The 26,948-nt window shown below is 32.0% G+C and overlaps 1 protein-coding gene across 5 annotated transcripts; it reads left to right on the top strand.

Annotated features, from left to right (window-relative positions):
- The first annotated feature begins 1,305 nt into the window (after window positions 1-1,305).
- On the top strand, window positions 1,306-22,050 carry LOC133181644 (dynein regulatory complex subunit 7-like). Of its 5 annotated transcripts, none has more exons than XM_061316192.1 (19): window positions 1,306-1,516; window positions 2,195-2,366; window positions 2,780-2,905; window positions 6,736-6,930; window positions 10,324-10,482; window positions 11,783-12,001; window positions 12,415-12,534; window positions 13,216-13,233; window positions 13,683-13,730; window positions 15,156-15,234; window positions 15,478-15,606; window positions 17,314-17,442; window positions 17,752-17,984; window positions 18,142-18,357; window positions 18,979-19,089; window positions 19,755-19,865; window positions 20,233-20,427; window positions 20,956-21,095; window positions 21,584-22,050. In XM_061316192.1, the coding sequence occupies exons 1-19, from the start codon at window positions 1,314-1,316 to the stop codon at window positions 21,663-21,665; spliced, it is 2,685 nt and encodes an 894-aa protein (XP_061172176.1). In that variant the 5' UTR covers window positions 1,306-1,313; the 3' UTR covers window positions 21,666-22,050. The 5 variants fall into 5 exon arrangements, with proteins under 5 accessions (XP_061172176.1, XP_061172177.1, XP_061172179.1 ...); XM_061316193.1 differs by having other exon boundaries at window positions 18,979-19,094; window positions 19,760-19,865; XM_061316195.1 differs by lacking the exon at window positions 13,683-13,730 and having other exon boundaries at window positions 18,979-19,094; window positions 19,760-19,865.
- Window positions 22,051-26,948: the final 4,898 nt, after the last annotated feature.

Here is a 26,948-nt window from a genome sequence, read left to right as displayed (position 1 = left end):
TATATAAGTATATAAAAAAAAATCCAAAAGATTTTTACGAATAACCAGCGTAACCATTCTGTATCTGTTACAACCCCCTCCTTCTTCCTTCTCTCCTTGCACTCCTATTCCCTTCCCTTCTTATTTCTCTGCACCTTTTTTCCTTTCTTTTTTCTTTTTCTTTTTGTATTGTACATTTGTTGGTTGTACATCACAAATAATTTGGAATGCTTACGAACTGAAAATTCATCTTAAATTTTTTAACTGGGTGAAGATTCGCAGTTACAATCTTTTAAGAACTATAGCAATACTTTGATTATTTCTTGTCCCAATTTCCATACGATTTCTAATCTTTATAAAAAAAATTAAATTGAAAAATATGTATTTTGTTGTTTAAATACATGTAAACATTGAATATCATCAAAATCCATTATATATACTAAGGTGCGTTATTTACAATTGATAAATAATATAATCTTGAAAAGAAAGAATTGAAATAAATTACTGAGTGATCCAGGGAGCTCCTGTCACCCAAGGCGAGGTGTATGCAGAGAGCTTCTAAGGAAGTTAAAATCCAAATGGTCCGCGGATCAAATATCTATATATATACTAATTAAATCATAGATTAGTTGTGTTGATTTCCCCTTTCTCCCCAGTTTGCTCTTATTATTTCTTAATACTAAACATCAACCCGGGCAAGCACAGGTTGAATAACAGTCGAGTACATGTATAATTTCAGGGGGTGTCCAAACCCCTCCTGAATCCGCGCCTTTCTAATTTCTGTATTTTCATCAGTATCCGTTTAGTCAGTTGAGTTAATTTAAGACTTTTCTACTTCCACCATATTTTTTAATCACATGAGCTATCTTTTTTATTATTTTTAACTACATGACTAAGTAAGTATAAATTGATTCACCAATGCTATTTCATTATCTGTCAAGGTTTTCTTCTTCTTCTTTTTTTTATTTAATTAGAACTAAGATATTCCATTGTTCTGGTTATAATTATTAACTCAAAGTACTTTTGCAATGGTGATTATAAACTCCATGAATTCAAGATTTTGCCATAACCTGTAGTTTGGTTAGTTCAATAAAAAGAATTTTCTTTGAACGAGTTATCTCAGAAACATCACATATATGTTCGAGTTGTCTATAATTAGCGGATGAATATATCAATTTAATGTATCTTTCTTTAAAGAAATATTGTTTAACAATAACTTAAATCATTAAATAAAATATAATTAATGACCCTAGAAACAACAATTTTGTAAATTTTATACAAATACAATAATTTTAGATCGGTGGTTTATTTCGTTGCTAAGTCAGCGCAGCTATATGAAACAGTCGTGCTTTGACAAAAACGAAAACATGGAATCCACAGATCTGAATGAGGATGAAGTTGTCCAAAATGATAGCGAAGATGTCATCAAAGAGGAAGATGAAACCGAAAAAGAAGAGGGAGAAGATCTTACCGAGGATGCAGAGGCGCTTAAAGCAGAGTTAGCAAAGATAATAGTGCATCCACCCTCGTATGAACCGTAAGTAAATTGTTAATGAATTATATATGCTTGGCTGATATAAAACCATATGATTACTTTAGTTTTGAGCAAGACAGCTATTAAAAATCTTTTTAAAAATCTATTGTACAATCCTTGTTATTTACAATTTAACGTATTTAATGATTTATTTATAAATTGAATCCAATAGAATTCTATTATACCTGATACTACAGTTTTTAATGTTATATAACATATTAGTTTTGAATATAGAGCCCTTTTCACTTATTTTGGCATTTTTATCTATTGACTTGTGATCTATTGCCTTGCACATGATCGATCTACTGACTGATGATGTCATCCCGATTTCAGTAGCATTGTCGTCAAGATTTCAGCTTATTCTTCCAGTATTATCTTTGTTGACATGTTAGTTCATAACTTTTATAATTATTCTTCACATTTTTGCCTATGAAGCTGTATTATCAGGTAATAAAACAGTTATTAAATGCCCAATGAGGCAGTAAATCGCAGTATATTTCCAAGGTACTGGGAATAGCTGATTGTGTTTATTATAGCCCTCAGCCATTGGCTTCAGACAGTAGAGCACAATGACCTGTTCCAAGCACCTTGGGAAATAATATATTCCTATCTGTTGCTTGATTAGGCATTATATAAATGTATAATAGATTACTGTTGTTGTTTTTTTTTTTTTAAATAAAGGTCGCCAATGGAAGAATTTGATCAGGCAGAGTTTTCACCTTCTTACAAAGACAACTTGCCAAAGGAAAATTTAGTGCTTCAATATGCTGAAAACTTCAGAAGACAAATGGTCCAGTTGTACCGAGACAGAAAGCCATTATTCCTGAACCCTGTGAATGAATGTGGAGTTGAGGTAAGTAGCTTGAGGTGAACAGCTACATATACGATCTAAAAATAGGTGGGAAAATTGTGTTATAATAACTAATAATGAATAATAATGACATTGCTAAAATAATTCCTTTCTCATATCTTTTGACCCTAAAGTGAGTACAAAGATTGAAAATTACCACATTGACACAACATTAAAATATCAAAACCTGATAAGGATTGTTGTATTTGGATAAAAAAAAATCTCCCACTGAATTATCTTTAAATCTTCTTTAAATGATGAGAAAGATGTACATGTACCAATTTCTCTCTTACTTGAAGTGAATTATTTGATAATTGATTTTTGTCAGTTGCTATATAAGAGGACATTTTTTATTTATTTGTATTGTTATGACATGACATTATTTAATTTTTTTTTTTTTTTTTTTTTTCAAACAGAAATTTGTTTGTACAACAATTCGACCAACACTGCTAGAATTCAAAGAATTGTATAACTGGGATGGAGCTTCTGAGTTTGTAGCAGATTATTTGAATATAGAGCCTCTAAAACCTGAATATGAACTGGTGAGTTTGTTGTAAATGTTCACAAGTACTGAATATAGGGTTATTTTTTGCCCCTGTGTTCTCCTCCTATCATACTGATAATGGATTTTGCCCCCTATCTTAAAATCGCCCAGACATAGCTGTGTTCAAAGAGAGTAAAAGACTTGGTAAGTACAACACAACAGATATAGAAACTTCACTTGTCCCATGAGAAGAATGATCTAAGTCATGGTGTTTCAACCTGCAAAGGGCATTTTGATAAGAGTCGAATTGCATCTTCAAGTTAAAGATTAATTGATGGTTTTAATGGGAGAAGACTGTCTTAATCATTTCTGTTAGAGCATCTCTGATCAAGCAGGTGTTATCCATATCTCTCAGAAATTTGATAAGGTAATTAAAGGCCTGACCATTGATAGCATCTGTCAGATAAAAATAGCTTTTGGTGGCCAGCCTTTCATTTTCAAAATTTGGTATAAAGTTCTCAAAATTAATTTGATATTGTCTAATATGATATTTTTTTTATTTTCTTATATTTCAACAATCAAATTGCAGAGTATCATGTATTGTAAAGATGACAGATGGTTACATTTAAGTTTTTCGGTCCAATAAAAAACATATTATGATTACATGTACTTATATGATGTTTTATTACAGTCCCTGAAACGTTCTACTTTCCCACTTGAACGGTGAGCGAACGCTGAACGAACGGTGAACGAACGCTGAACGAACGCAGAGCGAACGGTGAGTGAACGATGTGTGAACGCTGAACGCAACTTGGTGAACGATGTGTGAACGGTGAACGGTGAACGAACGCAGAACGCGAACGGAGCGCAAACGCGAACGCAAAGTGAACGGTGAACGAACGGTGAACGCAAGATGAACGATATATTCGGAATGCCTCTGATCTTTTCCTTGCATTGAAACTATTTTATTGTATTATAATGTCAGGTGCCAAAAAATAAATAAATAAATAAATAAATAAGTAAATCAATAAATGAATGAATAAATAAATAAAATAAATTCTCCAAAATTGTCCTAAGAAAGACGATTCATGCACATTAAGTTTTTAATCACACGATTTTTAACGCATTAAAACATTGCAATTGTTGCCGAACGCTGAAGTATAAAAGATATTTTTTTAGTTGGAAAATAAAAATGTTTATTCTTATTTGATAACAAATCAGAGAAAACTTCTGACTTTTGGAATGAATTAAAGCGATTGTAACATCCATTCATATATGTATATCCGTGTAAAGTAATAAAAAAAATTAATTACAAAGGTCAGTGGACGTTTTGCATTTATACGCTCGTATTTTAAATGTTTAATACAATAATATATTATGTGTCATTTCTATTTTTCATGATGATTTATTGAGCAGACTTCTACATGTATCTGTAGATGGCCGTGATTATACTCAGACAAGATAATACAAAGATACATATTCATATTATTTGTTATAAATTCAATTTTCAGAACTTGATATTTAAGTAATATGCTGTTATAATTTTTATCAAACAGACAAATGAGAGAGAGAGAGAGAGAGAGAGAGAGAGATACATTCCGTTTCAGCCCCCCCCCCTTCCTTTCAGGCTTCACTAAATGTTTGCACCTATATCAAACAATAACTCTTATATTTTTTTCTAAATATATTAGACAGTGAAAGTAACTTTTTTTTATCAACAAATCATATCCATCTGTTTGACAGTATTACTCGTTTTTATTTTCCTGCTTCAAGTTCACACGAAGTCCACGTGCTTGTCCTGTCAATCAAAATCATTCGACACTGTGCAGGTGTGAAAGTTTCGTCACATCGAAGACGAAGTGCGAGTATTTCCAACAAGTTAAAACATTTATTTTTATCATTTGTAGATTTGATACCAACATTTGAATAATTAGTGAATAAAATATATTGGGCATTAACACTTGAATTTGAAACATACTCTCTGCCAATTTCAAATACCACCGCCGACACGTGTACATTTTGAACTACTATTGTTTTGTGACTTTTTTAGATGCAAGTTTGTTTTGAGACTGAAATTTTTGTTCTAAAAAAGACCTTAACTTTTTTTTAACAGGTTAATTAAAATTTTCTGGAAATACAGTACTGACTAAGTAACCGATTTAGGGGAAAAGGAGGGGGGGGGGGTATTAATTATATCGAATAGCAAACATATAACGTTACGGTGAAGAAAGATTTTTTCTCTATAACTATAGACTTTACATACATGTATTATAGTAGCGAATATTCTGTAGTGCATTACATTTTAAATAAATATTTCCTTTAAACACACTATCAATTTAATTCGCTCCAAAGATAATAAATTAACAGGATATCCGCAGTACTATGTATAACTCTCAGAACTAGTTCTATCATATTTTCTGTAGTAATTGAATAAAAAAACGCGTTAGAAATAAATATTTTCGTAATTTTGCTGCGTAATTATTTGACTTGGATAATTATATCTCCATTAACGATTTGTCGTCTTTAACAAAACATCAAAATGTTGCAGTGCTTGAAGTATTTGCACATTGGCCTTAGTTAAATTTAATATTTCAGCATCGTTCTAAATAGGTACAGGATGTGCTTATAACAACATTTTTTTTTCCAGAGTAATTTAATAAATAACCTAATAGCTAAGTTAGAAAATATATATCTTAGATTTTTCCCCCATGAAATAATGATTCTTCGAACACGATATGTTAGTATTAAATTAAAAAAATCTGTAACTCCTTACCTACAAAAAGATAAGTCCCACTTGGGAGTTCCGAATGGCAATGACAACTGAACGATAGGTGAACGCTGAACGCAAGGTGAACGCAAAGTGAACGGAACGAAGAGCGAACGCTGAACGCTTTGTGAACGGTGAACGCGAGCGCACGGTGAACGGTGAACGCAAAACTGTGAACGGAGAGCGAACGGTGAACGCACGCTGAACGAACGGTGAACGCACGCTGAACGAACGGTGAACGAACGGTGAGCGAACGGAAAAATGGGAAAGTAGAACGTTTCAGGGACTGTAGGCTGAAGCATCATTCATAAAAATACAATGAACAAAGCTGCAGGTTAGGTAACTCCAACACACCTAGATAAGCAATATACAATGTACTATTTGTTCTAATTAGTAACTACAGCATAGGAGATGAACATCAAACATCAGAAATATAAAAATCATTGAAATCTTTTTACCTAGGTTGACATGAATTTCTTGCATGCACACTCATCTGTTCATATTTAAACAAAATGTGATGGGTATATCATGTGTCTGCATGTGGTCACTTTATTTACACAAAGATTATCATCTAAAATATTTGCATTGCAGAATCATATTCCATATATATTATTATAACAGTAACTTGATCCGAAGAGTCGTATCATGTCGAGTTGACAGGCGCAGATCATCAGATCAAACGAGACGCGAAGCGTCGAGTTTGATCTGATGATCCGCGCCTGTCAACGAGACGTGATACGTCTCTTCGGATCAAGTTACTGTTATAATGATAAATTTATTATATACCCCCTTACAACTAGCAAGATATAGTTTTGAAAACTTCTGAGATCAATTATTTAATATTTTTCCATTAAACAAAGCATTCTGTCAAGGGACTTTTTGATGTGCAAGAAAAATAACGTCATGCTTCTGTGTACTACGTCATCAATTTCAGAGGGGGGTGATATGGATTCAGAAAACCACAGTGTGGTGATCCGGAAAGTCGGATCACACCGTCACGTGATTGTACAAAATCTACAGTAAAATTGAGTGATACACTGTTTGGTATATAATAAAAAATTTTATCAGTAAAGTGTTTGGGATATTTCATATTTCATTAAATATATTTTTTTTATTTATAGCCTAAAAGGTTAATTTCTCCAGCTACGGTGTTAAAACGTCAGAAGGGTAACTGCTTTGAGTATAGCACATTGCTGTGTTCTCTTCTCATCGGAGCTGGTTATGATGCCTATGTCATCAGTGGATATGCCACTAAGGAGACATGTTTAGCAGATGAGTCCAGAGATATATGCCCTCTCCTGAAAAAGAAAGAGGAGGTAAACATTATATATGGAATACAGGAAAACATTAAACATTAATTTGTATGGTTAGTGGAAAATGATGTACACTTTCATTTGAAATTCATGAAATGGCCATGGAAGTGTAAAATATGTTTAATCAAGCAGAGGAAGAAAAATGTTGTCCAAACCTTTAGTTTTAAATTTAAGTGGCATAAATGATTCAGGGACAGACAGGAAAACAGCGAAGATGATCCATGCTTGGGTTGTCAGAAAGTTGTGACGATGAAAAGTAGTGTGTGTCTTGTGTAGAAAAAAATTCTCAGACTTTTTGAATTTTCCGTTTTTTTCTATCTTAATATGAAGTTAAGTGATCTAAGTGAACTTAGATGAGCAGTAAAAGATATCTTTTTATCCCATAACCCAGAATGGTTTAAAATTGTTTGGTATGTTTGTGAACTAGCTGGCACCAAAGATGAACCAAAGGAAATGGTAACAATTTGAACAAGAGGCCCAAGGGCCTTAACGGTCACCTGAGTACAATACAACAATTTAGAGGATCCATAGAGTATTAAAATGAAATGAAAGGTGAAGCTTTGTTGCCCAAAAGCAAGAAAAATAGGGTGATCAGGATCAACATAATAATTAGTCTACTATTCATTAACAGTTCATAAATTAGGTTCTAATCTGTTCCCCATTTATCACTATCACCATACAGTATATTAACAAACTATCAGTGCTTTTGTACTACAATGTATTTTAATTCCTTGTTGTAATCTCTTACATTGGCCTCTCTTGGTCTTTGATGAACATTTAATAAGACAAGTTATTTTTGTCTCATTTTCATTTATCTATTACTTACAAGTCCACATGATCATTAAAACTATGAAAATACTTTTTGTATTATACAATAAAAATTCTTGCATAATTCTCTTATTCTATTAATTTTTCAAGTACATTATTTACAATGATTAATTATCAAAAGTAAATGGCAAAGGGGAATTACTCCTTTCAGTAGAATGCAAATTAATTGAGCCCTGGCTAGGACCAGAACACTTGACCAAATGGTCCAGATGTTCAAAAATCTGGTAAAAATACCCTTCCTTATTACAACTTTTACACTTTTTGCCTCTGATATGCCCAAGTGCAGAGAAGATTTTTAAAGAAATAATGCATTTTCACTACAGATTCACTATATTATCAATAGAGCCCCTCTCCCCCCCTCCCCCCCCCCCTTCACCACCGAGAAACACCAGAGCCTCTCACCCTGGGACCAGAAGTTTCAAGTTTGCTCATCATAAGTAATCACTTTGTTTAACTGCTTAACATTAAGGAGCAGACAGGATTATTTAATAGAATTAATGCATTTTCACTACATTATCAACAGCCTCACCCTTATACCAGCACATCTGACCCAGGGGTCATGCAATTCACTACTCTGGAAGAAGCACTCTTGCTCATCATAACTATAAACTTAGCTTCTTTGCTTTTTTACCAGAAGCAGAAAAGAATATTTTCAAAGAAATTTTGATTTTTCACTATATAATCAATAGAGCCCCCCCCCCCCCCCACCTTTTGACCAGAACCCTTGAACCTGGGGCCATGAAATTCACAATTTTAGAAGAGGCATCCTTGCATATCATAACAATGTACTTAGTTTGTTTAAATAGTACCCAGGGGCGGAGAAGAAGATTTTCAAAGAAATAATTCACCTTCACTGTAGGAGCTATATAGCCCCACCCTAGCACAAGAACCTCTGTCCCTGGGGCCATGAATTTCACAATTTTGGAAGAGGTGTCCTTGCTTATCATAACAATGTACTTAGTTTGTTTAAATAATACCCAGAAGCAGAGAAGAAGATTTTTAAAGCATTAATGCATTTTCACTATATAATAAATAGAGCCCAGCCCTAGCATCAGAACCCCTGACCCAGGGGCCATGAAATTCACAATTTTGGTAGGGTTACTCTTGCTTATCATAACTATGTATTTAATTTGTTTCAATAATACCCAGGAGTAGAGAAGAAGATTTTCAAAAAAATAATGCACTTTCACTATATGATCTATATAGCCCCCCCCCCCCCCCAGCACCAGAACCCCTGACCCTGGGGCTATGAATTTCACAATTTTGGTAGAGTCACTCTTGCTTATCATAACTATGTTTTTAATTTGTTTCAATAATACCAAGGAGTAGAGAAGAAGATTTTTAAAGAAATAATGCACTTTCACTATATGATCTATATACCCCCTCCCCCCAGCACCAGAACCCCTGACCCTGGGGCCATGAATTTCACAATTTTGGTAGAGTCACCCTTGCTGATCATAACTCTGTATCTAATTTGTTTAAATAATACCCAGGAGTAGAGAAGAAGATTTTCAAAGAAATAATGCACTTTCACTATACGATCTATATAGCCCCACCCTAGCACCAGAACCCCTGACCCTGGGGCCATGAATTTCACAATTTTGGTAGAGTCACCCTTGCTTATCATAACTATGTATTCAATTTGTTTCAATAATACCCAGGAGTAGAGAAGAAGATTTTCAAAGAAATAATGCACTTTCACTATATGATCTATATAGCCCCGCCCTAGCACCAGAACCCCTGACCCTAGGGCCATGAATTTCACAATTTTGGTAGAGGGCTCAATGCTTATTACAATCATGTCAACAGTTTGACTGCTTGATGTCCAGGAGTAAAGAAGAAAATTTTTAAAGATTGCATTAATTTTGATGGTTTTAGCCCCACCCCTCAGGCCCCAGGGGGGCAGGGACCATGAAATTCACAAATTTTGTTCCCCTTCACACATAGATGCTATATGCAAAAATTGGCTGAAATTGGTTCAGCGGTTTCAGAGAAGAAGCTGAAAATGTTCAAATGTTAACACACGACGGACGACGACGGACGAAAACAGATAGCAATAGGTCACCTGAGTGACTCAGGTGACCTAAAAATGTGAAAAAACATATGTGATGTTACTGATGTTGAAAAATGAATGGCGGGTTGCATCGGGTTAAAATGCCTTTTATTTTTTGTAAAGTCGTTTTTATTTTTTAATTGGCTAATGATGATGGATATTGGTTAATGGTGATGAAATTTTCTATGCTTGTCAAACTTAAATGTATATATATTATCAAAATTTAAAGCATTAAAATTAATTAAAAATATAATGAAAAAAATCAGTCCACAAACTTTTTGATCACCCTTGTATATTCTAGAGGAAGTCTTAAGTTCTGCAAATACATATATTCACCATACAAAGCCCATTGAATATACCTACAACTAACATTTAAACTCAGATCTCATTGTATGGAGTTAGCATACTTTAGAAGATATTTACTTTATGTATATATACACTTAGTGTTATAGGCATTGTTCAACTGTGTGTATGAATTATAATATACTGGTATAAGGATTTCTGTTGTTTTATAGGTAAAAGAGGAAGCTAAGAAGAAGGAAATGAAGAAATATAACGTAAAGCCTCCTCGTGACCTCCGAAGTAAGTTTGAACTGAAACAAGAAGCAAAGAGGGAGGCTGAAAAACAAGCAGAAAAGGAAAAGCTACGAAGGGAAGAGGAGGAACGAATAGCCGTAGGTTACATTCTGATTTCAGTCTCTTAAATATTACATACACTAACTTAAATATTACATACACTAACTTAAATATTACATTCAGTAACTCTCATAAATATTACATTCAGTGACTTGAATATTACATTCAGTCACTTAAATATTACATACACTAATTTAAATATTACATACACTAGCTAACTTAAATATTACATTCAGTAACTCTCGTAAATATTACATTCAGTAACTCTCGTAAATATTACATTCAGTAACTCTCGTAAATATTATATTCAGTAACTTAAATATTACTTTCAGTCACTTAAATATTACGTACACTAACTTAAATATTACATACACTAACTTAAATATTACATTCAGTAACTTAAATATTACATTCCGTAACTTAAATACATATTACATTCAGTAACTACAGTAATGATATGCTTAAGAATTTATCTCTTTTAGAAAATTTTTCTAAAATCCTGATAATTTTAATGTTCAGAATTCTGGCACTTTATTGAATTCTGACTTCTCTTGAAGGGTGCATCATGTGATATTCTGAAATGTTGATATTGCATGTTGTCAAGTAAGCAAAGCAGTAAACAATTAACTGTGAAAACTGATTATTTGAAGAAATAAAACATACTCATATTTAATTTATATTTAGCTTTAAAAGTCCTTTGTGAGGCAGAAATAACACCAAAACATGTAATTTGATCAATGGAAATGGAGTTTCAAAAATTGTTTGATATATTATTCAAATTATAGTAATACTAATATAATACTATCAAGAAAGTTGAGGTATCTGATATATATGTTTTGAAATCCATAATATTTAGTAATTCCACCATACTCTGGATTTTGTTGATGTTTCACTCCTACTGTATCTTGATGATATATTATGATGTAATTGCTGATTTTAAAGAAATCTAACTACATAAGGGAAAAAAAATTCTTAAACTAACATAATAAAGGAGTTAATGAATATGTATCAGTAGATATAAGCACTCATTGGGATTTAGAATGCACTGTTTATTTCATATATCTGAAAATCCAACTTTCATTAATATTTACAGATTTATTTAATTAAGTTTTATGATATCTACTGCAGACTGTGTTCCCAATTCTGTATAAAGCTATTATTGCCTTAAGTACAGATTTCCTTGCTTGTAATTACTGTGTTTTACTAATTTGTGCATTTGTCTTCTACATATAATGTATGTGCTATACATATTCCTATTTTTGTTATCTATTAAATAAGAAAAACATCTTAGCATCAAAATAGGAACAGAATGTTAAAGTTTTTAATTTGTTTCAACAGGAGATGGAAAAACCCCCACCAGACCCCTATTTTGGCCTCCGGGTCCATGCCTGGGTGTTGGTTCTGTCTGGTAAAAGGGAGGTACCAGAAAACTTTTTCATCGAGCCCTTTACCGGACTGTCTCACCCAATGGACAGCTCTAACTACCTGGGTATTGAATCAGTCTGGAACAATGTCAATTACTGGGTCAATATGCAGGACTGTTCTGAAGGAGTCAAGGTAAGTTTAGCACAAATTACTACCATTCAGTTATCAGAACCTGTTTGTACCCAGAAGCACACTACATGCAGTCATCAATTTGTTGTTTTTTCCCCCTTCTCTCCAGAATATTTTCAGCAGTCTTTGATATTGATTCAAAGACTTCAAATATTTTCACTTTTGTGTATAGATTTGCAGTTTGCTTTTTACCTAACTGATATGTACATGTGACTAATTTTCTTCAAATTTAAGAGGATTTTGTTGTTATTTTTAGAAATACAGTACCATAATTGAATTTATTTAGCTCAGTAAACTTTTAGCTTAAATGAAGATCTTGTACTTTTGGAGCATGAATAAGAATTCAAATCCAGTCAGAGTAAGAATATACAGGGTAGGCAAAAGATTTAATTTCATTTGTAATTTCTTTATTACAGGGATTAAGTTTTGACCTTGGTGACCCCACCGTTTGGGAGTACATGTTCCCTAACAATGACAAGCCACTTCTAAAGGTTCCTGATGCTGAGGAGGATCTCAATGACATGGATGATGATGAGGTAGGTCCCCCTCCCACTGAATTAGGGTTAGATCTTGTTATAGAAGACATATATTTCATATACAATTTACCTAAAGGTAAATATTTTAATTATGCTTTAGATGCTGTAGGCAGAAGTAGAAAAGTTTTAGATTTTTTTTATGTAGTAAATATTTTAGCTATCTGTATTGTCATCATTTATCTAAAAAGAGTAGATTTTATTATCAGCCCATTATTATCTCTTTAGAAAAAGAAAAACCTTTATACTGATAATTATTTTGCATGTTTGCTGTTGTCAGAAATTTTTCTTTCATTTCTACTTTATTTTGGTTATATTACACAAATGATTCTGTGCATTAGAGAAAATATACATCTTCATCCATATGTACTGTGAGTATAGGGTCAGATCAACAAACTAAGGTCTACAATTTGATAAATGATGTAATAAATTGCATGCTTAAAATATTAAGTATTTTTTGAGACTATTAATGATTATTACTTATATGAAAAACATATATGTAATATTAATATTAAATTTGCATGGAATACAAACACTAGCTGCTAAAAAAAAGTTCATTGCATGTGAAAATAAATTACCACACAAAAGCTACTGAGAATTCTTAAGAAGAAAATAGATATTTTAGGAATTTAGGAAGTTAATATATGTAAACTTTTTGATTTTTATTGAATATTGATTATGTAGCATATAGAGCATGGAAAAGTGAGTTCTCTTGTTTGTTCTTGTTGTACTATGTTTTTCATAGTAACCAGATTCTTCCTGCATATCAAAGCCAAATGATGTTGAAGATTTAAAATACGATAGCAAATTAAGCTTCATGCCTTTCTTTGCTTTCAATCTTTATAGTTTCTTGCTTCTTTATAAACTTTTTTTACTGAAAAAAAAAAAAATATAAATCAGTATATTTCAGAGGTATGCTCTAGGAAACAGTTGGGATTTATTTGAGGACATCCATCCTTACAACACTTACAATTTTATAAAGTTTTATTTGAAAATTGATATGGATGTTCTATATACATGTAATTTTAGGGTGAAAAATTTAAAATATACTAAACAATTGAGATAAAAAATGGAAACAATTAATCAGGTCACAAAGTAATGATTAAATTATGCCCTCCAATCACGGCTAACTCTGAAGTTTGACATTACAGAAAACAGCTACCAGTGGACGAACACGGGAAAATACACGCATGTCTATGGTCATCCTCTACGCATATAAACCTGCATGCGCTTCACGCTAACTTTGTAATCAGAATTTAATTGCAATCAGGAAAACACTTTGGCATAATTCTTTAAAAAAAATTCACTACATGTGAACTTATTCACAATGAATCATGACAAATTATTTAAGAAAACATTCCTATTGCTTTAGACCATACACAGATGCAGATCACTCAGCACATCTCAAAATGAATTGTTTTTCTATACAGTGTTTTTTTCAGAAACACTGATTTACTTTTCTGATTGGAAAAAAAAGTATTTTAATAATTAACAGTTTTTACACCCATACACATTATGCCAGAGTATGTGACAGTATTATTAATATGCATGCATGATGTTCCGATATACTAGCTATCTCTTATAGTATTATACCCATATTTGTGTTAACTAATTATATATACATGTTTGATTGACAGATTTTCATTTTCCAGGAAAAGAGATTGTTAAAATTCACACTTTACATTGTAGCTGATAAAACAGCAATCATTTATTTAATTTATGTAAAGAATATGTATGTATACCTGTGAGTAAAGGTTTGGTTTCTGATTTTTAAAAAAAAAGTTTCAAAGGTAACAGTTTATGAGGAAAAAATTAAAAATTTAAAGTAAAAAGTCCCTTTAATATTTTTTTAATAGATTGAATTATATTGAGGAAATTTGGTTTAAAATTATACCATACATTTAACTTCCTCAGAGGGGAAACTTAAAAAATAAGCAGTGTAGAGCTTTTTATTTTTAGTGTATAGGTCTCTGGTGTAAATTCAATTTTAAATTTTGTTCTTTACAATGAATTTATTTTCCCTAGAAAAAGCATGTGTAAAAATCATACATATATCTTTCTAAAATCACAGCACACACAATGTACATATATTATGTGTGAAAATTATGTAACATAGAAGTGAATATACAACCAGGAATAATTAACAACAGCTGGGCTTCTTATAAAGGATATAAATTATAAAATTTTACTCCCTTTTATATTTATTTATATTCTTACTATTTATCTAGAGAAAGAAGTCTTTAGTAAGTCAAGCTGTCAATTGAATCAGCTATAAAATTGCTTGGTACTTCAGACTTTAAAATGTTTAATGTATTAATATTTAATTAATATGTGGGTTTGCTTCCTAACTAAATTTGATGTTAAGAAGAGGTGGGCAGGAATTGTTTTGAAGTGATACATGTACGTGTATTTTGTATGTGCAGAAAAAATGCCAGTGTAAAGAATAATGAATTATAGTACTCAAAATTTGTAGGTTAGTTTTTAGTCAGAAATCTTTAAATTTGATTTTAATGTAACATGACATCATATATATGTATGCATACAAAAAAATTCTGATGGATAAAACAAATTGTAAATACTGCTTTGTATAATAATGGTTTCTGTTTTTGTAAATGTTTTTGTAGGATGATGAGGAACATGAAGTTGAAAAATATTTGGACATGCCACCATCTTGGGTTGATGCTCTCAAACTCTCACTTAGAGGTTTGCTATTTTTGTCTTATTGTCATATGTTCTGCTATATATACCTGTATATATCAGCATAGTCAATTGTAGAATACATCTGAGAACCATATAGGAAACACCTTATCCATCTGTGTCGTCATTGTAATCATGTCTGGACCATAGTTTCATGTGACCTGAGGGTGTGTCTTGACCTTGAACTAAACTTAAATTTTGATTTGTTTCAATGCAAGTCCATATAATTTGACCAATTCCTCATTACAGATTTTCAGATGCGATGTCCACATGGTAAGAAGACTAAGGTGTACAAGCGAGCCAAGCTGGAGAAATTTGCTCATTACCTGATGAAGGATGGACTCATTTCCAGGCTCAGTGTGTATGAGGACAGAGAGTGTAAGTTTCAAAGCCCTCTTTAAATTTGAGAAATGAGAGAAGGATCCATGATTTGAAAATAAAACACCAAATAAAAAGGATAATACAAAAGTTCTTTAATTTGAATATATAGTGTACATGTATTTAAGTAAAACAATGGCCATTGTTTACAAAAGGATATCAACATGAAATCTCATTTAAAGACAACATTTGGTTGATACAATGACCTTATTTGCAATACTATCTGTGGTTGGGTCGAATGTTGACAGACATCTTGTTAGGTCATTATTTTCACACTGAAATGGCTACTGATTTTTCCATTTACCTGTGATCATGAAAAGAGCACACAGCTGGTGTGACCAGTCAGATGGGAATGCTTACTCCTCCGTGGTACCTGATCCCACCTCTTTTCAAAATCCGTGTTGCCTCTGCTCACAATTTTTATGCCCTGGAAATTGAGGATTCTGGGGCATATAGTTTTTGGTCTATCCATTTGTTTTTCTGTTTATGTGTTTGTCCGCAAATACTTTAACCTTGCGCATAACTTTTGAATGGTTGGTGCTAGGGCTTTCATATTTCACAATTGTATTCCTTGTGATAAGATCTTTCTTAGGGTACCAACATAATTGACCTCTTGACCTTGAACTGAGTTTGACCTACTTTTGTAAAATTTTACCAAAACTTTATTCTTGGTCATAACTTTTGAACAGTTAATGCTAGGGCTTTTATGTTTCACAATCTATTCCACATAACCAGACCTTTCTTTTTGAAACCAAGTTTTTTTTTTATCGTTTGACCTTGACCATGAAATTTAACTTTTGAAAAAAGTTTAACCCTGGCCATAACTTTTCAATGGCTGGTGCCAGGACTTTCATATACATGTATCACATGTGTATTCCTTGTGACAAGATCTTTCTTGGGGTACCAACTAGTGATGGGACATCGGTTAATTCTCATAATTTCTTTGTTGTTTTGCTTCTTTTACATTTTCTATATATGCACCTTTCGGTTCTTAATCACCTCTGCTTCGTGCTAGTTGGCTAGTATCAGATGCAGACACCATTTTCTTTCATTAAGAAGAAAGAATTTTTGACCAGAAATGGATAATTCCATAATGTATTTTATTAGAAGTATGTTTCCCATGATCGATTATGAAAAATTATAATCGATCATCAGAATCGTTAGCATTTTTTCGTCAACAATCGATGTTTTCTGATTATCGGTACAACACTAGTACCAACAATTTTTGACTTCATGAGCTTGACCTTTAAGTTTGACCTATATTTGAAAAAAAGCTTTAATCTTGCCTATAACTTTTGAACGGTTGGTGCTATTGCTTTTATATTTCACTTGTGTATTCCTTGTGACAGGACCCTTCCTTTGGTACCAACATTTTTGACATCATGACCTTGATCTTGGAATATGACCTTCTTTTGAAAAACTTTTACCGTGGCCATATTTTCTGAATGGTTGATGTTAGGGTTTTCACATTTCACATGTGTATTCCTTGTGACAAGACCTTTCTTAAGGTACCAATAGTTTTTAATGCTTGACCTTGAGTTTGACTTACATTTGAAAAACTTAACCTTGGCCATGAGCTGCCATACGGACGCATTAGTGTTTCAGAATCACATCATGTTGTTGTTCAAATGGACTTTTGAGAAGGATCTCTGTTCACGATCTTCACATTTCATTCATAAAATCTGTGTGTATCTTTTTTTTTTTTAGTGACAGAGTTAATTAAAGTTCATGAGTATTATGCCCACCGATCGGACAAGTTGACCCAGAGGCTGACCAATCACAGAACAGGTCAGGTGTGTGAAAACTTTGACCCAGGGAGACCAAGATGTCTTAAAGGTATAATCCACGTGCTATACATGTATCTAGGTGTTTTAATATAACCACATTTACAAAGAGTAACTTGATGCTGAAATTTAGGTGTTAATTAAATCATTTCTCATATAATAAAGATACAGTGAATATTTCAAGACTATTTATTATCAACATATATGTAAGTTATATAAACTTATAATGGCTGTATGTGACACAATATTGTATGTTAGTCCTATGTTACTTGTATCACAGAGAATCTTTTTTAATAAATGCTTCCTCTCAGTAGCAAAGCCTTACAATCAAATGGTGTTCAATTTTTCCTTTATTTCTCAGAACATCAATTTAAGTCAAGTGCACCAGGACCAGAAAATGAGAGAATTATGTTATTTTACCATGAGGCCAGAGTGGATGGACTTGTAAAAAGGGAGGAAACTCAGAGCGAGATGACAGAAGAGTATATCAATAGGGATGACTTCCTGTACTATAAATATGTCGAGTTTGGAAAACGAGCCAAGAAATTTGGACCACAGGAAACTTCAACTGCCAATAAAGGAAGACCAATCAATGTAATTTTACTGAAGTCTCTTGCTGATAACAGCAAACTTTCAAGTTTTTCCTGGTTGGAGTTACCCTCCCTTTAGTATACAACGTTTATTTTCATAGTTATCTTTCTTTGAACAGATTCAATAGCATACTATTGTTATCTTTCTTCTTTTTTTAAAGAAAATGATACAGAAATTCCACAGAAATAGAAATAAGCCAGCTAATGAAGATATTGCTGAGTTAATATTCCATGTAGCTGAAGATAAGATCCAGATAACGTACCACACTGAGGATCTGAGGATAGCAGCCTCAAGTAGAGAGTTCCTCAAACCTCCAAACTGGGACGAGAAAGGAGCAGTGTTAACCTTCTCTCCAGAAATGCACCAAACCTTCCAGGTAAGGAAGGCAATGTAACTCAACATATTACAATTAAAGTAAGTTACTTTCCAGATTTCAAATACACATCAGTTAGTACTATTAAAAAATCAGATTTAATGTGGATAAAATTAACTTTATGGTATGCAATTACTTGAACAATTTCAAGTACATGCAAAAAAAAAAAAAAAGGCTCCATAAACTTTAATATTTGAAGAAATTTAATTTGGTGCATTCAGTTATTTAGACCCCAAAAAAGCTTAAAACAGACATTTCTGCTTTTTGAATTTGTCTAACCAATATATATCACAGAAAAATTTACCATGAACCCTCACATTCCTTTTTGAAATAGAAGTCAAAGCATACAATGCCATATCAAATGATACAATTAAGTTGATTTTTGGATATTTTACAATATGCATGAATTAATTGCCATATGGGAATTTTTAAAAACTGTTTTCAATATTTACATGCTCATTATTTGCACGTCAAGTTTATTTGATTCATTCCTTGACTCTAAGATATAATGCTGTTAAAATTAGATGGTGCATTGTAATAAGAATTTCTTTGGTTAATGTAGGATATTACTATAATGAATACTGGACATGTAATACAAAATTAGTTTATTCGCTGTGATTTTAGGTTGATCCCACTCAGCCAGCCAACAAACAAGTCGAGCTGTATGAGATGCTAATGGAGTTGTTAAAAGCCGAAGAGAAATGTCGAAATGAAGTTAGAGATTCACAGAACGAGGTAAGGTTACTCTGTCTTGTTTTTCTTTGTCCTGAGATTTAGTGGTTTATAGATATCATACTTATTTCACTCTGTACGATCGTGAATTGATGTAAAGCTGGAAAGACCGGAACCTGTCTTCTAATTGGTGTCAGTAGAAACATTTCTTTATGGTTGACATGAATTGGCTTCTGTTAATCATTTCCAGCCTTATTATCCATATAAAATTTGTTTTTCACATTAAGTAAATTTTGACATTCTGTGAAACTCAATTACGAGCTACTGAGTACAGTCTTAGCATGTATGCTGTTGTTTTTTACATTAGGTGATATCAATACATGTTAAGGAATCTCTAGCGTATATATTAAGTATTTCCTTTCTCAGACTTTGAAATCAAAGCTAGTGCTCAATAATTTTTGTTCTTTGTCATTTTATAGCAGAAAAAAGGCCTAAAGATATTCTGTATATGTTTATTCTGTCAAACTTTATATAACAAATATGAAATTTTTTTATCAGCAAAATATTACCAGAGTAAACTATTTCTGAACAGAACTTTCCATTGTGAACTTTTCTGTTTTTGTTGTTGGGCCCTCAGATGATAACACCAGTACACTGAAGAGTTTATATGTATATACATGTATACACTCAAGGACATCCCCCTGTTTATTCCATTGGATACTTTGTAGGTTAGGAACATTCTGGATGATAGAACAAAAGAGGAAGCTGCCTCAGAACTGGATATATCGGTGTATGACACAGAAAGGAATGAAAAGGCCAAGAAACATAGAAGGGAACTGGTCAGTGCTTTAACTCAGTCTTCTTCCAAAGGGAGATAAATAAGAAATAGTAAAGCTAGATTAATTAAGAAAATTAGGGGAAAAAAAACTTTCTCTTGAGATGTAGATCTGAGACAGATAAACTTGCTGAATATAAGAGCCCTCTTATTTTGTGTATATTGGTATTTGTTGAACCCTCTGAATTACAATACAGTTGAACTTCAGTATCTCAAGCAACGATATCTCAAATACCATGGATATGTTGATTTTGAAGTCCTCAACCATATATTCTTTAAGTATTTTACCCTGAGATATCTGGAAGTTTTTTCTCAATCCCACCAAGTTTGAGATGATGAAGTTTGACTGTATTTTATAAATTGATTGCCAGGAGAGACAACAACTTGAGGAGAAGATGAGGAAGCAGGAGATGGACATTGATTACCTGGCGCCATTCCTGGCTAAGATTGGTAACCCAGAGAAACTGACCAAACAACAGGCATTCAGTCTGAAGGAAGAATGTCTGGCAGATCTCAAACAGAGGCTCATTGACAAAGCCAACCTTATCCAGGCTAGGTTTGAGAAGGTAATGTAATGAACCATTCTGATGACGATTTATGTAACATGAATTTAAATTAAAATGGAAGAGTCTTTAAAAAAAACTACCACGAATTCAATTCTGAGTAATCACATCATACTTAAGTTTAACTGATAATAGATCTGCAACCATTGATATAGTTCAGAGAGAATTATGTGTTCAATGAAAATAAACCTGCATTCAAAGAAAATAATTCGTGCAAAGTGAATGAATATGAATTAAGATTGATTTAACTCAGAGAGAATTAAGGCATAGATTTCTCTGTTCAGTGTTGTTTGTGGTGCAAAAGTGGAAGTTCTTAAATAGGTCTCAGTTTGTTTGTGTGTTTTTTTTTTTTTGGAAACAATTATAAACCATGCATATACATGCATTCAATGAAAATAATTCACACTAAATGAATGAATATAAATTTAAATTGAGCTAGTACATTTTCTTGCACATTCAGACAAACATTCATCTTTTACCAATAGCCAATTTTTCACATAACTTTTTAAAAATGTGCTTGTTGTTGTATAGGAGAGTCAGGAGTTAGAGAAGAAGCAGGCTTGGTATCAACAGAACCAGGTGTCCATGGGTAAGGAGGATGAGGAGGAGTACCTGACCTACTGTAAGGAGGCCATCTTCAGGATCCACATCCTCGACCTACGACTCACAAGGTCAGTGGCCTCAATGGTCTTAATCAGGGAGGGAGTGTTAGTCAGTCAGACTGTTACATTATTCACAATTTGTGCTTGTTTTAAAGCCTTTATTTGCTCTGATTAACTTTTTTGGTTAAATCGGAGAGTTGTTAAATTTGGAGGGATATTCTACAAACTAAATGTGAAATATCTGTACCTGTTATGAAAATTGTTCTTTATTGGTAGGAGAGCCATTTAAACACAATGTGCATTGTTTTTTACTTCCTAATGTAGTACTTGTGTGTATCAATTCATCTGTGCTGGTTCTGAATAAATAATTAAATTTATGGATATGCTGATCTGGCTACTCCTTTGACATATAAGCACTTGTATGAATAAAAATGGTAGTACATTTAACTGTTATAATGATCTCCTGTTGTTAAGTAATCTAAAACACCTCTGCATTGCACATTATTATAAAACATTTAAAAGACATTATAGTAATGTATCCCATTTTTACCCCTCAGGCACAAGGAGCAAGCCCCCCACAAATATATGCAGCTGGAACAGAAGCTTAGAAATGATGAGAGATTATCTGAATTCTTCTAAGTTTTGATGTTGGGACTTTCTACTCAGTATTGCTGTGATATACTGTCCGTCCAAAAAAACATTCCTTTGCATTCTGACACAGTCTGCTTGTGTTGTCTTCACAGTAAACACTTAATTATTTGATTTGTAAAAACCAAGACTGGTAGTTGCCTGTGATAAATTTGTGACATTAATTATTTATGAAGTTAATTTTACATATAAATCATATATCTCTAAGATTTAATAAATTGTTACTGCTGTACAATTAATAGCATCTTATTCTTTCCAAGGCCTTGTGTGCTGGTGCGCACTAAGAAGAAAACTGAAATGATAATTCTCTCTAGAACTGTGTTTGAAATTCTTTGAAATAAAGAATTTTATGTGAAAATCGTCACTTTGCCTTTAATTAACTGAATTTCTGTCTCGTCTTTTCAGTGTATAATGATAAAACTCAGTTGGTATAAAACTGGGCGCAATAGTGGATTCTGATGGATTACAAGAAGCCGAATTAGATATCGTGATGAATTCGCTGTTTTTGTTTTTCTCATGTCATTTATTGCTATGGAATGTTTATATTTTCGTTTTTGTGAAAGCGGTCCATCAGTGATGGAAACCAAAAGGAAAGCAATTAGTTTATCGTTTTGTGTACAATATTGTAGCTCTTAACTTTTGGCTAACACATCACGACGAAGAACCCCCCAGATCGTGTTGATTTTTACTTCTCTTGAAGTTTTGATTTGTCATTGCGTCCACATTTGATCGGTCCTAATTTTTCCTGAATTCTTTTAAAGTTCCACTACTTGACAGAAAGGTGGCAAGTTTTTCCCATGAAATCTTTATTTTGATACTTTAATGGCGGTATTCGAAGAATGGGGTCCATAATTCTGGGAGTTGGGGCTTCAAGTGTTGTATAGATTTCTCGCACCTGACACACTTAAAAGAAGTCATTAATTTAATGAAAAACATAGATCTGCAATAAAAAATATATCTGAATGTGAAAATGAGTGCGGTATTGACTGCGGTTTACAGCTGGTCGGCTAACGTTATCTTATGATAATGATATATCGGTTGGTATATAATGTTTCCATACATCTGCTTTTATTCGTAAATTGCAACTGAATCCCGAACCCCCATCGCTGAGCGCGAATCTTGACTCGCACTTGATGCATTTTATGAAGTTTTTGACTGCATTTCGTCTTGGTAGGCAATATAATGTTTCTTCAGGATTTATTCTGTCAAACTGTATACACAATAAAGGACGTCCCACCTAGATACCGCATATTCAGGAGGTGATTTATGGTGGCTTCCTGTCGGATTTTGGTTTCTGTATACTGATTTGAGAAACCTGCATCTCATGCATCAAATGTTCACTTTTTTTAATGTAACTGGACACACTGCGGTTTTCCCTCCTAAACTGTTTTCTCATAAACCATGAAATACATGTAGCAGTAGAAACTATTAGTAGCTTACCGAATTCCTTACTTTAAGGTGTTCGCTACATATAAAGTCGCATTCCTTTAGATAGCTGTAATCCAACTGACAAACTGGAGGGTGTATACCCCAACTGACAAACGGGGGGGGGGGGGTACCCCCAAATCGGATTAAAGTGATCTAAAGAACTGGGAAAAGAGTTACAAAATAAATGGAAAGAAAACAACTCGCGTGATTTAAAGAGAATGATACAAGAACTAAGTGGAGCCTTTCTATCTTCAGAACGCGGGGGGGGGGGGGAGGGCGCCTTGTTGTCCCCCTTTTTTCTGAGTATAGTATTTTCCTATGGTAAATTTTCCTTTAGATGCTGCCCCCCCCCCCCCCCACACACACACTTTTTGTTGCTGTAAGGTCGAGCACTGGCTTCCAGGATTTGGAAAGTAAATTAGTTTTTTTTTTTGCTTGCCAGCAGATTTTTTGGATATATAATATTTATTTATTTATTTATTTTTTGAATAACAATTTACATTAGTTTTTTTCTCCCTCGTATTCGTCGTGTTTCATGTGGATGAAAAAAAAAGCGAGGATGCAATTTCTCTTTCCTCTTTTATTTTGAAAACATTTTTTACGATAGAATTATTTTGCTGAAAAAGTTTGCTGTCAATTAATGTTTCTGAGTAATATATAATGTTATGGAAAATAAATAAAAAAAGAAGGTAAATCATGTTATATTTTTGCATCTTAGAACTAACGATTCTACATTGATTCATTTGTCTCGCTTTAAATCATTCGAAGTATATATCTCAATATTGATGCCTTAATAAATTAGGCAAAAGAATAAAATTGTTCGAAAGGTACTTCATCAAATAAGAGGAATTACAACGTTAAGTTAAAAACGGTTTCAAAAGTGAGGGGTCAACTTTCCCCCAAAAATCTGACGAGCAAAAAAAAAAAAATTAATAAATAAATAAATAAAATAAATAAATGAATAAATAAATAAATAAATAAAATAAATAAATAAATGAATAATAAATTTAAAAAAAAAATTGCAGGGGAGGGGGGGGGGGGGTAGGAATTTTCATATATATATATATATATATATATATATATATATATATATATATATATATATATATATATTCAGTTTGAAAAATAAAACCCATACACAACATTTGAAATATAAATATATTGTTTTGAATGCTTCAACATTTTTAATGAAAAAAATTGATATAAAATAAGATAATGAATTGCATATATGTATGATGATATAATTGAAACCGGTAGAGTTTTGTTATAATCGGCGTTCTGTTATTTTTTATTATTTGAATACTTGTGTGGATTTCTTTCTCATACTCTGGATTATATATATATATATATATATATATATATATATATATATATATATATATATATATATATATATATATATATATATATATATATATATATATGCAAATCATGATCTTGATTTATATTGATTTTTGTGATTAAATACTTGTTGACTTAACATTTTTTAATATATATATTTGGTGGCTATGAAATATGATAAATTACTTACAATAATGATTTTTACATGCTTATTGTAAATCATGTATTCTCCTCAATGCAGTAATTTGTAAATTATAGTATGATTTTTTTTGAGTGGACATGCTTTTGTTTTTTAGTGGTATTTACAATCTTATGTTTATGTTTACTGCTACAACTATTTTTTACGAGTCTAAATCCACTGGGTAATAATTTCCACAATTTCATACCGATCGACGATATTTTACAGTGACGTCATAAGTGCTTGACATATTCAATTCAATTTATACCGTTGAGGTTTGAAAAAATAAATTATTTCATGGGTTTGAAATATATCTGTTATAAAGCAGTAACAAATGTAAATATAAGTAGTAAGGTATAATTTTTTAAAGCTCTACGGGCGCAGTGGGATTTGATCATGTGACCAACCCCTATTTATATCCCGATAAATGTTTAAAAGTGATAAATTATTTTTTAAAAGTAATTTGTGTCTTGTATATCATTTTATTTCAGGTTATTAAAAAGACACGTTCCTTCACCATGTACCGGTATTGGAATTATCGAAATTATACACTTGGAAATTATACATCAGTTTCGTTTTGTTTTGTTTTTTTCTGCATTTATGTTTTCCAAGATAATAATTTCTATTGATGAATCTAAACATTCGGTGAATCATTAATTGGTGATAATAATTTATTTCATCTTTTACATTCTATGCTTCCTGTCTCAGATACACTGAACTCTCTCCTTAAAAATCTCTCGTGAATATTAGGAATTGACCGATCTAGTCGATATATGGCATGGTTCATACCAGTACATATAATGTTTTTTTTTTTATTATATATATATACTGTTTACATATATATATATATATATATATATATATATATATATATATATATATATATATATATATATATATATATATATATATATAGGGATATCACGCCAAACTGATCCAAGTAAATAAGTGAATTTTAATTCTACTCTTCTTATTTTTTTTTTTATTTTTTTTTTAGCGGTTGTTTTTATATAATTTGATATCGATAAATATGCCTTTTTTCTTTAAAGACATATAATCTGAAATGTTCACAAATTGATTCTCAATTTTTAGGGAGAGATGGTATTAAGTCTGCGAATCCCTTACTGAATATAATCAGTCATCAAATTATATTTCTCGTCAACATATTTGCCCCGTCATATAAAAAAAATAATTTAAGTGTGGAATTTTAAATGCTACATTTTGCCTTCATCAATTTTTAAATTGACCACGATATGGTTATCGTGCGACGAAGATGTTTTATCTGATTAAAAATATAAATAAAAACATGCCAAAAACTTTACACATTGAAAGTGTTGTACAGAAACCTAATGATATGCTGAAAATTCCTTTTCTACAAATACGTTTTAAAGCCAATAAAAACAACATAAATATTTAAGATTATTTCAATAAAAAAACATAACGTGGAATGATGTCAAATGATCATTCATTAATATTTCATATTACAGATTTTTTTTCTTCAACATTACAATTATTGTATTATACTGTCATTCGAGTCCTGTACGAATTAACTCCCTTTTTACAATAACTTTTTTTGTTTCATTCTACAATGTGGATCTACCTAAATAACTTTATCTTAGTTTATGTTAATTCTTTTCACTACAACAAACTGATCATAAAATTTAATTGGATGTTAAATGAATTCGATCAAAAAACTTCTTTATTCACATATTATACCATATGATGTATTTATAATTAATCGGATCGAAAGCCGCTGCATGGTTCTTAGTCAAGGTGTAGGTTTGTGGAAAAATGCAAAAATGATTTAAAAAAAAAATAAATATTGATAATACATGCATTCATGATGCAATTCTGTTTACATGTATACAAACGATACCTTAAAATCATTATATATATATTTTTATGATTATGTACTTAAAAATACATAATATACGCAAACACATATTTTAGCGTTCCACACTTTATACGACATTTCTACTTGAGAAAAGTATTCGGACTCCTATGAATGAACTTACCATTTTGGAAAAATAATCCCTTTGTTGCATCACTTATTCATGAATTCGATTTAGAATTAGCAGAGTTTAATTTCTTTCTCTCTCTTTCTCTCTCTCTCGTCCAAAAGTGATTTTGCAAGACTAAAGGATTGTCATGCATTCTTTCACTTGTAAGAAAAAAATTGTTATACGATATTATATCTCGGAAAAACAAAGCAAAAAGCAATATACTGTATTTAACGATCTACAAATCATTATACGTCAACGAGAGAAATGTTTATATATGATCGTTTCCGCTTTTTAAGATAAGATGACAGTTAAGACGCCCTTTTT

Source organism: Saccostrea echinata, unplaced genomic scaffold (assembly GCF_033153115.1).
Source record: "Saccostrea echinata isolate AGI-Se365-2 ecotype Australia unplaced genomic scaffold, CSIRO_AGI_Sech_v1 ptg000009l, whole genome shotgun sequence".
Taxonomy (NCBI): Eukaryota; Metazoa; Mollusca; class Bivalvia; order Ostreida; family Ostreidae; genus Saccostrea; species Saccostrea echinata.
This window is presented reverse-complemented; position numbering and strand designations above follow the sequence as displayed.

Excerpts from the sequence above, each read along its gene's own strand:
- LOC133181644 (XM_061316192.1), top strand. The coding sequence starts at position 1,314 with ATGAAACAGTCGTGCTTTGACAAAAACGAAAACATGGAATCCACAGAT. Across the intron at positions 17,443-17,751 it reads GAGACCAAGATGTCTTAAAG|AACATCAATTTAAGTCAAGT; the intron begins GTATAATCCACG and ends TTTATTTCTCAG. Across the intron at positions 19,090-19,754 it reads TTAGAGATTCACAGAACGAG|GTTAGGAACATTCTGGATGA; the intron begins GTAAGGTTACTC and ends GATACTTTGTAG.